The following is a 13,971-nucleotide window of genomic DNA, read 5'->3' on the forward strand; positions in this document are numbered from 1 at the left end:
GCTGTAAAAATCACTAGTGCCCAAACATGAAAAAAATTGCATAGCTCATGTTGGTAAATTGGCTCAGGTAAACTTCTAGAGAGGTCCTGCAGATGTTCCGGAAGAGTATCTTATAGACTGAGGGATCAGATTGCCTGTTTTTATACTGTATAATCTTCAGGATGAACAATGCCACGAGGTTCTAACTACTTCAACCTTACTCACTTCCTTCGTTTAAAAAACGCCAAAATCCCACATTACATTTTCTTTAATTGAAAGAAACCATTCCCTTAATTACATTCTGTCTAAATATGAACTCCCCTTCATTCCCCATTCATTACGGCTCCCCTTCATTCACCACCTCTCAAGTGTTATAATATCCTTGTTTGTATACAAAATTAACCCTGTGTTTCTATTCAACAGGCTTTGTTAATTGTACAAGTTTTATCTGTTTTCCTTTGTACAGTCTAAGAAGAAAGATGTAACTGATAGACATTGCTCTATTTAAATGGTTCTTTTTAATAGCACTGGAGTAGACAGTTGCATAAATGTCTCTGACTGTTGTTATAGCCTAAGCCATTTTTAACAAACCACAGATAAAGGAAAATCTACAACTTCTGTGAGTTATCAAATGGTTAAAAATACAAGGGCTTCTCAAGAGCCTCCAGTGTTTCTAACTACTGTGCCAAGTTTAAATTCTTTGAACTACTTTTCAGGAGTCACAGCATGGCCTTACTAGGTCTCCACTGTTCTTTTTTCGGAACCCACACCCCTTTGCTAAAGGTGTCATGCTCTTTTCCATCTCTTCACCTTGCCCAATACCCTTCTATTTGCCTATTTTTACCATAAAAGTACAGTCCTCAAATGGTTTGCTATCTCTTCAAAGAAAGCTTACTCCATCTTTTCCAACCTACTTTCATCACCAACCTCTCCATGTTTATAGAGAATTTGTAGGACATAACACAAACTGGCATTTATTTATATGCTGCTTCCTAGCTGATTGTGTTGACAAAATAAAATCTTTTCATCTGATTTATAAACTCTGAAAGCACAGGAAATGTTATATTTGGGGGGGGCGGGCATTTCCTAACAGATACTGTCTATACAGTAGGTGATCAATAAACTCTAATATTCTAAGACATTAAAACATTTTCCTTCCCAGGTTTCCCAAGAAGGGTTATCCAGTCTGAAATAAAGTCATGAGGTCCAAATGGCCAAGCCCATTGTTTATCAAGGGCTTCCCTGGTGACTTGGATGGTAAAGAATCTGACTGCAATGTGGGAGATCCAAGTTTGATCCCTGGGTTGGGAAGATCCCCTGGAGGAGGAAATAGCAACCCATTCCAGTATTCTTGCCTGGAAAATTCCATGGACAGAGGAGCCTGGTGGGCTACAGTCCATGGGATCACAAAGAATGGGACACAACTGAGCATGCAGGTACATGAATTGCTTATCAAGGTGTTTCCATCACTGAGGTCATGTGGTATATGTTGGAAAAGGAATGGGTTAGTGGATATTCCAGGTTTCTACTTACTAGCTGTCTTACATAGGCAAGCAAGTTAATCTCTGAGCCACAGACACCTCTGAATAAAATCAAGGATGAGAACACTTATATCTCACTGATTTCTTTGTTTCCCTTGAATATCCTGTGTGTATCCTGTATCAAGGCTCTTTCTTTTGCTTAAATATTTCTTCCCCATCTCTTTATCTGCTGCTGCTGCTGCTGCTAAGTCGCTTCAGTCGTGTCCGACTCTGTGTGACCCCATAGACTGCAGCCCACCAGGCTCCCCCGTCCCTGGGATTCTCCAGGCAAGAACACTGGAGTGGGTTGCCATTTCCTTCTCTAATGCATGAAAGTGAAAAGTGAAAGTTAAGTCACTCAGTTGTGTCCAACTTTTAGCGACCCCATGGGCTGCAGCCCACCAGGCTCCTCTGTCCATGGGATTTTCCAGGCGAGAGTACTGGAGTGGGGTGCCATTGCCTTCTCCAATCTCTTTATCGAGTGCATGTCTATTCTTAAACATCACATTCTTATAGAAGCTTTACTTACTTGTTTATCATTTTGTTTTGTTCAATGACTATCTTCTTTGGTTAACTGTATGCTGATAGAAAGGGCTTCTCAGGTGGCATTAGAGATGAAGAACCCGCCTGCCAATGCAGGAGACGTAAGAGATGCAGGTTCGATCACCAGGTCAGGAAGATCCCCTGGAGAAGGGCATGGCAACCCACTCCGGCATTCTTGCCTGGAGAATCCCAGGGACAGAGGAGCCTGGCGGGCTGCAGTCCACGGGGTCGCACAGAGTCAGATACGACTGAAGTGACTTAGCGCATATGCATGCACTCTGACAGAAAGTACAGACTGCACTGTGTAATTCAAACTGCATATCCAGGGCACTATATAAATAAGCAAGCCTTCCTTACTCAATGGTTGTTTCCTTTCCTCTTTCCTCTTATTATATTTGATTTGTTTGTAGTTAAGATCCCATAAGTAACTTTTCTTATTCTTTGATGTGCTCTTGGCATTTGACTAATCACCACACAAAAATGTGAAGTGAAGAGACACACACAAAAAAAATATGCTATTTACATAAAGAAAGCAACAAGGGCAAGCAAAACAACAAAAATATGGGTCCATATCGCCTTTGTGTGAACTGGCTAAGCAGAAGATTCAAAGTAATTTCAAACCTAGCTGTTTATCTGGACACCAGTAAATAGTTCTTACAACTGGATTTACTTAGACAATATCTTCTTAACCTATTAATGTGAAACTGTGTAAAATTAGAGTGTACAAAGAGAAAGCATCTCATGATGGAACATGAAAAGGTTAATCTGGAAATCCTTCTTTGTACCTGAATTCTTGGGGCTTCCCAGGTGGCACTAGTGGTAAAGAACCCACCTGCCAAGGAAGGAGACATAAGAGATGCAGGTTCAGTCTCTGGGTTGGGAAGCTCCCTTGGAGGAGGGCACGGCAACTCACTCCAGTATTCTGGACTGGAGAATCCCATGGACAGTGAGCCTGGCGGGCTGCAGTCCAGTGGGGTCACAAAGAGTCGGACATAAAGGAAGCAACTTGGCATGCACACATGTACCTGAACTATTACTAATAGGTACCACCATGGAATAGACTTCTATGATGGAAAACATAAAATACTAAATTAATAGGTATCATCATTTTCATGCTTAGCATCAGTGGTTTGTCTCATTAAACCTGCATTAAGAATCCAGGGCTTCCCGAGGCTCAGTGAAAAGAATCCTCCTGCCAGTGGAGGGGACATGGGTTCAATCCCTGGTCTGGGAGGACCCCACATGCCAAACACAACTGGTCTGTGCTCGAGAGCCCGGGGGCCACAGTGACTGAGCCCATGCGCTGCGACTACTGCAGCGCCTGCACCCGAGAGCCCTGCTCCCCAACAAGACGACGTCACCAGGAGAAACCCGCGCACTGCAACTAGAGAAACGTCCAGGCAGCAACAACGACCCAGCACAGCCATAAACAAATATTTTTAAAAACCTGAATCCAGACCAATACAAGTTATTAAGAATGAAGTAACACACACACAAATCATTGACGTAGTGCTGAATGAGATCCGACAATGACCTTCTCACTGAAGTAAGAAGATACTTGTTATTAAAACAAGAGAGGTCTTATTCCATTTAGTAAGAAAAAGTAGGGTGTTTATCTAAAATTAAAAACAAACCCTCGAAGGCTGTACAAATAAAATCTCCTGTTCAATTTATCCAGACTGAAGGTTAATGCTAACCAGTACACCCTAAAGAGAAAAAAAGAATATATACTATGTGGCTTTATTTACACAACTGTTAAGGAAGGTGAAGTTTCTCAGCAAACAGGTAGTGACGACTGCTCAAGCAGTGACAATTAGATGTGGCTGGCAGTACCTGGTGGAGCACGGTCCCTGAGGGGGCTTCTCAAGTAAAATTACAACCCCACACAGCTAAGCCCTTGGAGTCAGTGCCAACATACGTGGAATGCAGGATTAAAGAAACTGAAACCCAGATCCCAGAAACATGACTTTCTGTACTCCTCAGCTGGCAGAATTATATCATCGTGCCTGCCTCACACAAATAAGAAAAGACCATGAAAATATATCTTATTTCCACTTTATTACCTGGGTTACATCTTCCCTAACTTATAAAAGGCAAGATGTCATTCAAATAGATAAAAATACTACTGGAGCACATGAAAAGGTATACGTATTACGTGAACAAAAAAGAAAACAAAAGGATGGGAACTCACAAAGGAAAAGTATTGAATCCATTCACATTTGAAGAAATAAAAGTTTTTTTTGAAAGATAAAGCAATCTTTGGCTGCACACTTGTCTAACTCAACATTTTGTCTAATAATTTCATAATTTAACATTGTCAATCATAATCTTGCTACACGTGTAGCAAGATGGCAGAGCAGAATAACATGTGCTCCTCTTCTCCTGTGAGAACAACCATCGACAGGAGAATGTTGGAGTCCACCAGAAAAAGATACCCCACATTCAAGGGCAAAGGAGAAGCCCCAGCAAGATGGTAGGAGAGGCAGAATCACATTTAGAATCAAACCCCATACCCGCCAGAGACACTGGGAGGACTCCAACAAAACCTTGCACACACCAGGACCCAGAGACCCCAGAGACTGAGCGGGACCTGTGTTTGAGTTCCCTGAAGATGTACGGGTCAGCAGGGGCCTGCTCCATGGGCAGGGGCTCTGGGGCCAGCTACCTGTCACACAGCCTGTGGCCATTAACCCCACCATAGAGCTGCCAAGCAGACGACCCACAAACTGCAGAACAATTATGCCAAAGAAATTCTTGCACTATTAAGAAAGTTCTAAGACCCACAACAGATTTCTCAACCTGGGTATCTGCCAAAGGGACTGAAAACCCCCCCAGGGAATTTAACTTTGGAGGCCACTGGGATTTGATTACACAACTTACACAGGACTGGGGAAACAGACTCTTGGAGGGCACAAACAAAACCTTGCGCACACCAGGACTGAGGAGCAAGGAGCAGTGACCCCACAAGAGACTGACCCAGACTTGCCCAGGAGTGTCCAGGAGTCTCCCATGAAGGTGTAGGCCAGCGGTGCCCTGCTGCCAGGTCGGGGCACTGACCGCGGCACTGCATGCACTGGACCTTTTGAAGGAGGTCGCTACTATCTTCAAAATCTCCACCATGAAGTGAAGTGAAATCGCTCAGTTGTGTCCAACTCTTTGCAACCCCGTGGACTGTAGGCCACCAGGCTCCTCTGTCCATGGGATTTCCCAGGCAAGAATACTGGAGTGGGTTGCCATTTCCTTCTCCACGGGATCTTCCTGACCCAGGGATCGAACCCGGGTCTCCTGCATTGCAAGCAGACTCTTTAACCTCTGAGCCACCAGGGAAGCCCCACCATAGTTTGGTCTCAGGTGAACCAACATGGAGGGAACAGAGCCCTGCCCATCAACAGAAAAGAGGATTAAAGATTTACTGAGCATGGCCCTGAGCATCAGAAAAAGACCCAGTTTCCCCCACAGTCAGTCCCTCTCATCAGGAAGCTTCCAAAGCCTCTTATCCTTATCCCTCAGAGGCAGACAGAATGAAAACAACAATCACAGAAAATTAATCAAACTGATCACATGGACCACAGCCTTGTCTAACTCAATGAAACTATGAGCCATGCCATGTAGGGCTACCCAAGATGGACAGGTCATGGTGGAGAGTTCTGACAAAAACATGATCTGCTGGAGAAGGGAACGGCAAACCACTTCAGTATTCTTGACTTCAGAACCCCATGAACAGTATGAAAAGGCAAAAAGATAGGACACTGAAAGATGAATTCCCCAGGTCGGTAGGTGCCCAATATGCTACTGGAGATCAGTGGAGAAATAACTCCAGAAATAATGAAGGGATGGAGCCAAAGCAAAAAAAAAAAATGTCCAGTTGTGGATGTGACTGGTGATAGAAGTAAAGTCCAATGCTGTAAAGAATAATACTGCATAGGAACCTGGAATGTTAGGTCCATAAATCAAGGTAAATTAGAAGTGGTCAAGCAGGAGATGGCAAGAGTGAACACTGGCATTTTAGGAATCAGTGAACTAAAATGGACTGGAACGAGTGAATTTAATTCAGATGATCATCATCTCTACTACTGTGGGTAAGAAACACTTAGATGAAATGGAGTAGCCATCACAGTCAACTAAAGAGTCCAAAATGTAGCACTTGGATGCAACCTCAAAAATGACAGAATGATCTCTGTTCGTTTCCAATGTAAACCATTCAATATCAGAGTAATCCAAGTCTACACCCCAACCAGTAATGCTGAAGAAGCTGAAATTGAGTGGTTCTATGAAGTCCCAAAAGACCTTTTAGAATGAACACCCAAAAAAGAGGTCCTTTCATCATAGGGGACTGGAATGCAAAAGTAGGAAGTCAAGAGATACCTGGAATAACAGGCAAACTAGGCCTTGGAGTTAAAATGAAGCAGGGCAAAGGCTAATAGAGTTTTGAGAAGAGAATGCACTGGTCATAGCAAATACTCTCTTTCAACAACACAAGAGAAGACTCTACACATGGACATCATCAGATGGTAAATACCGAAATCAGATTCATTATATCCTTTGCCGTCAAAGATGGGGAAGCTCTATACAGTTAGCAAAAACAAGACCAGGATCTGACTGTGGCTCAGATCATGAACTCCTTATTGCCAAATTCAGACTTAAATTGAAGAAAGTAGGGAAAACCACTAGACCATGCAGGTATGACCTAAATTAAAACCCTTACGATTATACAGTGGAAGTGAGAAACAGATTAAAGGGAATAGATCTGTTAGGCAGAGTGTCTGAAGAACTATGGATGGAGGTTCATGACACTGTACAGGAGTCAGAGATCAAGACCATCCCCAAGAAAAAGAAATGCAAAAAGGCAAAATGGTTGTCTGAGGAGGCCTTACAAATAGCTGAGAAGAGAAGAGAAGAGAAAGGCAAAGGAGTTTAATGCCGAGTTCCAAAGAATAGCAAGGAGAGGTAAGAAAGCCTTCCTCAGAGATCAATGCAAAGAAATAGAGGAAAACAATAGAATGGGAAAGACTAGAGATCTAGTCAAGAAAATTAGAGATACCAAGGGAACATTTCACACAAAGATGGGCACAATAAAAGACAGAAATGGCCTGTACCTAACAGAAGCAGAAGATTTTAAAAAGAGACACGTGGACCCCAATGTTCATCGCAGCACTGTTTATAATAGCCAGGACATGGAAGCAACCTAGATGCCCATCAGCAGACAAATGGATAAGAAAACTATGGTACATATACACAATGGAATATTACTCAACCATTAAAAAGAATACATTTGAATCAGTTCTAATGAGATGGATGAAACTGGAGCCCATTATACAGAGTGAAGTAAGCCAGAAAGATAAAGACCAATACAGTATACCAATGCATATATATGGAATTTAAAAAGATGGTAACGATAACCCTATATGCAAGACAGAAAAAAGAGACACAGATGTATAGAACAGATTTTTGGACTCTGTGGGAGAAGGCGAGGATGGGATAATCTGAGAGAATAGCATTGAAACAAGTATATTATTAAGTGTGAAACAGATCGCCAGCCCAGGTTGGATGCATGAGACAAGTGCTCAGGGTTGGTGTACTGGGAAGACTCAGAGGGCTGGGATGGGGAGGGAGGTGGAAGGGGGGATCAGGATGGGGAATACATGCAAATCCATGGCTGATTCATGTGAAAGTATGGCAAAAACCACTACAATATTGTAAATTAATTAGCCTCCAACTAATATAAATAAATGAAAAAAAATAAAATAAAAAAAGAAGAGTTGGCAGCAATACACAGAGGAACTATACAAAAAAGATCTTCACGACCTAAATAATGACAATGGTGTGATCACCCATCTAGAGCTAGACATCCTGGAATGAGAAGTCAAACAGGCTTTAGGAAGCATCACTATGAACAAGCTAGTGTTAGTGATGGGATTCCAGTTAAGCTATTTCAAATCCTAAAAGATGATGCTGTTAAAGTGCTGCACTCAATATGCCAGCAAATCTGGAAAACTCAGCAGTGGCCACAGGACTGGAAAAGGTCAGTTTTCATTCCAATACCAAAGGAAGGCAATGCCAAAGAATGCTCGAACTACCTCACAACTGCACTTATCTCACATGCTAGCAAAGTAATGCTCAAAATTCTCCAAGCCAGGCTTCAGCAATACATGAACCAAGAACTTCCAGATGTTCAAGCTGGTTTTAGAAAAGGCAGAGGAATCAGAGATCAAGTTGCCAACATCTACTGGATCAACGAAAAAGCAAGAGAGATCCAGAAAAACATCTACTTCTGCTTTATTGACTATGCCAAAGCCTTTGACTGTGTGGATCACAACAAACTGTTGAAAATTTTTAAGAGATGGGAATATCACACCACCTTACATCCTGAGAAACCTGTATGCAGGTTAAGAAGCAGACATAGAACCAGACATAGAACAACAAACTGGTTCCAAACTGGGAAAGGAGTACACCAAGGCTATATATAGTGACCCTGTTTATTTAGCTTATATGCAGAGTATATCGTAAGAAATGTTGGGCCGGATGAAGCACAAGCTGGAATCAAGATTGCCAGGAGAAATATCAATAACCTCAGATACACAGATGACATCACCCTTATGGCAGAAAGTAATGAGGAGCTGAAGAGCCTCTTGATGAAAGTGACAGAGGAGAGTGAAAAAGCTGGCTTAAAACTCAACATTCAAAAAGCTAAGATCATGGCATCTGGTCTTAGCACTTCATGGCAAATAGATGGGGAAACAATGGAAACGGTGACAGACTTTATTTTTTGGGCCCCAAAATCACTGCAGACCATGTCTGCAGCCATGAAATTAAAAGACGCTTCCACCTTAGAAGAAAAGCTATGAACAGCACGTTAAAAAGCAGAGACATTACTTGCCGACAAAAGTCCATGTAGTCAAATCTATGGTTTTTCCAGTAGTCATGTATGGATGTAAGAGTTGGACTATAAAGAAAGGTGAGTGCCAAAGAATTGATGCTTTTGAACAGTGGTGTTAGAGAAGACTCTTGAGAGTCCCTTAGACTGCCAGGAGATCCAACCAGTCCATCCTAAAGGAGATCAGTCCTGGGTGTTCATTGTAAGGTCTGATCCTGAAGTGGAAGCTCCAATATTTTGGCCACCTGATGCGAATAACTGAATCACTGGAAAAGATCCTGATGCTGGGAAAGACTGAAGGCAGGAGGAGAAGGGGACGACAGAGGATGAGGTTGGATGGCATCACTAACTGGATGTACATGAGTTTGAGCAAGCTCCAGGATTCGGTGATGGACAGGGAAGCCTGGCATGCTGCAGTCCATAGGGTCACAAAGAGTAAGACACAACTAAGACTGAACTGATTCATAATCTAAAACTCAAAGTCAGGAAAGTGAGTTATACCTAAGTGGACAATTTCTCATAAACTGGTAAAGGATTACCTCACTTTATTATTTTATAACATATTAAACATTTGTAAGAGATCAGTGTTACTCAGATAACAAGATAAGGAAGCTGTGGTACATCTACACAATGGAATATTACTCAGCCATTAAAAAGAATACATTTGAATCAGTTCTAATGAGATGGATGAAACTGGAGCCAATCATACAGAGTGAAGTAAGCCAGAAAGATAAAGACCAATACAGTATACTAATGCATATATATGGAATTTAGAAAGATGGTAATGATAACCCTATATGCAAAACAGAAAAAGAGACACAGATGCGCAGAACAGAATTTTGGACTCTGTGGGAAAAGGCGAGGGTGGGATGTTTCGAGAGAACAGCATCGAAACATGTATATTATCTAGGGTGAAACAGATCACCAGACTAGGCGGGATGCATGAGACAAGTGCTCGGGCCTGGTGCACTGGAAAGACCCAGAGCAATCGGGTGGAGAGGGAGGTGGGAGGGGGGATCGGGATGGGGAATCCATGTAAATCCATAGCTGATTCATGTCAATGTATGACAAAAACCACTACAATATTTTAAAGTAATTAGCCTTCAACTAATAAAAATAAATGGAAAAAAAAAAAGCTAAAAAAAAAAAAAAACATAGGTAGCCTAAGGATGACATGCTAAGGCTTCAAAATTCGAGAAAAGAAAAATGAACTTAATGACATTTAGTCTCCAGCTAACTGACAGTGTGACTCAGTTGCCTAAGAAAAACTAGGTCCTGAGCCAGAGATTTTTCTGCCCTAAAAATGCATCACTGTTTCACTAACGTCTGTCTCAAGGATGGCGTCAGGAAAGGAAAACATAGGGAATTCCCTGGTGGGCTGCTGGTTAAGAGTCTGCTTTGCAATTGAGGGGATGTGGGCTCCATTCCTGGTCAGGAAACTAAGATCTCACAGGCCATTGGGCAACCAAGACCTCGGTCCGCAGAGATTGAGCCCTCACACTCCAGAGCCCGAGGGCCACTAGAGAGCTTGCGGGCTGCAACTGCTAAGCCAGCACGCCACAATTAGAGAGCCTTTGTGCCGCAGTAAGAGACCCCACGAGATGCAACTGGTACCCTACGCAGACAAATACATGGGTTTTTTTTTTTTTTTCTTTAAAGAAGAAGCATGGTCTTTAAAAAAAGGAAAGTAAACCATAAAATTCACATGCTTCTTCTGAACGACTGGGCCAAAACGAGTTTATTTGCAACAATAGTCTTTTCACCTGCTTAGATAAAGGAAAACAATTCTCCTTAGATTCAGAAAAATGAGAAGCGCTGTACTGAGGAAAAATAAAGACAAAGACAAATGTTAATAATAAATTATAAGCAAGTAATTGTGACTTTCCCAGTAGACATAATAATATACTTGTTTTAGGAAGCTCTAAATTTCTGTGACCAGCAGCTAACATGTCTAATTAGTCCACATATTAAAGAGAATTTTCACACCCTAAATTAAAATATGCTATTAGAACCAAATAAAATATGAAAGTATATATCATGGGTATCCTATAATGTAGGGTGTGATTACTTTTTTTTAAAAATCCTGTTATTTAAAATTTATTTCTTTTAGGTAGTCAGTTAATTCATTTTTGGCTTCTCTGGTGGCTCAGTGGTAAAGAATCCACCTGCAATGCAGGAGACTTGGGTTCAGTCCCTGGGTTGGGAAGATACCCTGAAGAAGGAAATAGCAATCCACTCCAGTCTTCTTTCCTGGGAAACCCCATGGACACAGGAGCCTGAAGGGTTACAGTACATGGGGTCGCAAAAGAGTCAGACACAAATTATTGACTAAACAACATTTGTGGTTGTGATTACTTCTGTTAATTTATGGAACTGATTCTTTTTCTTCCTGCTTAGAGAGTGCTATCTGCCTATATCCTCCCATTTCCTTTGCAAGGACAGAAAGCAAACAAAACTGTATATAACTTACCAGCAAATGATTAGAAACAGGCAGCCAGAGGAGAAATACTGGAATATTAGGAAATTTTTACTTGTGTAAAAATTTTTTATTTTAGAATAGATTTTTAGCCAAAAGGGCATCATTTTTAAATCTCTCCCTATTGAGTATCAAGAGGCACCTGTACAACATCAGCAAACATTTAAAATGTTATTCCTACCTTTTATGTAATCCAGCACTGACTGCCAAGCCTGTTATAATTAAAATATAATTTATATTAAAATTTAAACAATGAAATGTTTTATTTTTATATACTTGTCTGTGTTGCAGAATTTGCTTAATTTTGATTTAACCTCAAAACTTTACCCACCCCATCCCACCCCCCAACAAAGGAGAATTTTGTCCTAGAAACTGTGCTTTCTGTCAGTGGTGCTGCATGATTTTTCTTTTCCCCTTGCCAAAGACATTTAAGGCATGGTACACTTTCTTAACTTTGGGCTTTCCTGGTGGCTCAGATGGTAAAGAATCTGTCTTCTATGCAGGAGACCCAGGTTTGATCTCTGGGTTGGGAAGATTCCCCTGGAGTAGGAAATGTCAACCCACTCCAGTATTCTTCCTCGGAGAATTCCATGGACAGAGGAGCCTGGTGGGCTGCAGTCCATGGGGTCACAAAGAGTTGGACATGACTGTGCAACTAACACACACCACACACACAAGTTCTTAACAGGTCCACTTGCTCTGTGGCATCCTCCTGGCACCAACCCTGTTGATAATCCTGATATAAATACTTTCAAGTAGTTTACTTAGACAATAAAGGTGAACTGTACTATAAATAGTTTCCCTCCTCTCCTATTGAAAACACCCTTTGAGTCCCATATACTTTCTTCACCTCCCTCCTCAAACTGGCAGAGGAAGGTTGCTCTTCTACACACTCTTAATTGGGTAAAAATGGAATTTACCAGGCAAGAGTACACGGAGTGGGTTGCCATTCCCTTCTCCAGGGGATCTTCCTGACTCAGGGACTGAACCTGGTTCTCCTGCATTGCAGGCAGATCCTTTGCCATCTGAGCCACCAGGGAAGCCCACATTAGAAAGGATTGCTTCCCAACTCCCCTTCCATCATAAATCAGGCAGTAGAGACACTGGGCAACTTCTCTGTGATCACACAAGGAGGAGCCTGACGCTCCACTGCTCTGGAACCGGGGCCGCAGGTAGAGTGGAAGCGTGGTTACCACGCAGCTGCAGAGGCCGGCTCCATCTCGGAGTGCGGAAACAGGGAGGAGCAAGCAGGGTGGCAGGTGATGTGAGGACTGCGTGCTTAGGGACAAAAGCGGGTAAAGAGCAGAGGACAGGAATGCCTTCCAACACAGGGAAACTGAAGCGGTAATTCTTCTTGCAGTGACAGCCTCTCACCCAAGAACATGACCGTTGAAAAGATGGTGTTTGGATATATGGTGTTCAGATATGTGACATTTCTATGCCAGGTTTTTAAAATAGCAGTTTGCTAACATTGAGGTGGTGAAGAAACCCACATTCTGATAATGTAGACAAATGAAGACCCCTTAATAGCTTTTCTTTTCTGAATTACATACGTGCAGTTATACACGTTTTGACCTGTGGCACTCGTATTTACCATGTATCACCTTCATAGAAGATCTAGAAAAAGTATGTAGGTGATGGATAAAGTATATTTAACCTGTCAGTCTCAAACCCAACTCATTTAAGGAACACTTCAGAGGAACATTAACAGTTTCTGGGGTGAGTAAAGATGTTTTAACAAGTATCAATATAGTTATCAAGCAGTCAGCAGTATACCTAATATACAACAGAAATGCTCTTCTTGCTAAGAAACTAAAACTGTCTTCTAACATTGAAATTCATGATATCCATGATGTGCTTTGTTTTTAGCTAGAGAAATCCACAATGCTCTCTAGTACTGTCTGTCTGCTCCTAATACAATATAAGTTACAGTGAAGTTAAAAGTTCTTATTTTTTCCATTTTGTCAGTTTTGGTGGGTTTTTTAAACTATTTGGTCTACTATTGTACCTTGTAAGTCTATAACATTAAATATAACATTGAACAATAAGACATTTCTAAAGAAACTAATAAACAGATGTTATATCTTAAGCAATATTGACAGGTTTTTAGGTTAAAAGCACATGTAATATTCTTAGGTAAATCAAAAGATTACCTTCTCTACAAAAACTACTTACAAAATGGGCATATGTGCATTGGAATATCTCTGTAACAGAGAATCCATGAGCTACAATAGCTCTACTTAATCACACCCTATGAACTTTACATCTTACCTTATTGTACAAAAACATGCCAAACAAATAAACAAACACTGCTTTTATGTAACCTAAAAACTACAAAGATGAGCATAACAAATGTTGATTAAATATTTATTGAATTAATAAATGAAGTTAAAGCTAGGCTGCCAATTTGAACAAAGTCAACATAATAAAAAGATGTAAGAAGCTGGTCACTGAGATAAATATTTTTTCAATGGCAACAATACAAAAATCAGGCAAAGTGAATGTACACTTCTAAAATAGCAGCAGTCTTGGCAATAGCTGAAATTCTTAGCCATAGAACCAGTGAAACACTGAAAACA

The 13,971-nt window shown here is 41.3% G+C and overlaps 1 protein-coding gene across 2 annotated transcripts in view; it reads right to left on the reverse strand.

The window, feature by feature from the left end:
- CRPPA (CDP-L-ribitol pyrophosphorylase A) overlaps positions 1–13,971 on the reverse strand; it is a 435,402-nt gene that overhangs the window by 145,044 nt on the left and 276,387 nt on the right. The window contains exon 10 of one of the 2 annotated variants that reach the window (XM_043872969.1): positions 11,574–11,604. The exons of the other annotated variant lie outside the window; for it this stretch is intronic. Within the exon in view, the coding sequence (XP_043728904.1) occupies positions 11,574–11,604 (31 nt within the window). The remainder of the gene's footprint in view (positions 1–11,573; positions 11,605–13,971) is intronic. 2 annotated transcript variants of the gene reach the window in all.

Source organism: Cervus elaphus, chromosome 18 (assembly GCF_910594005.1).
Source record: "Cervus elaphus chromosome 18, mCerEla1.1, whole genome shotgun sequence".
In the NCBI taxonomy this organism is placed as follows: Eukaryota; Metazoa; Chordata; class Mammalia; order Artiodactyla; family Cervidae; genus Cervus; species Cervus elaphus.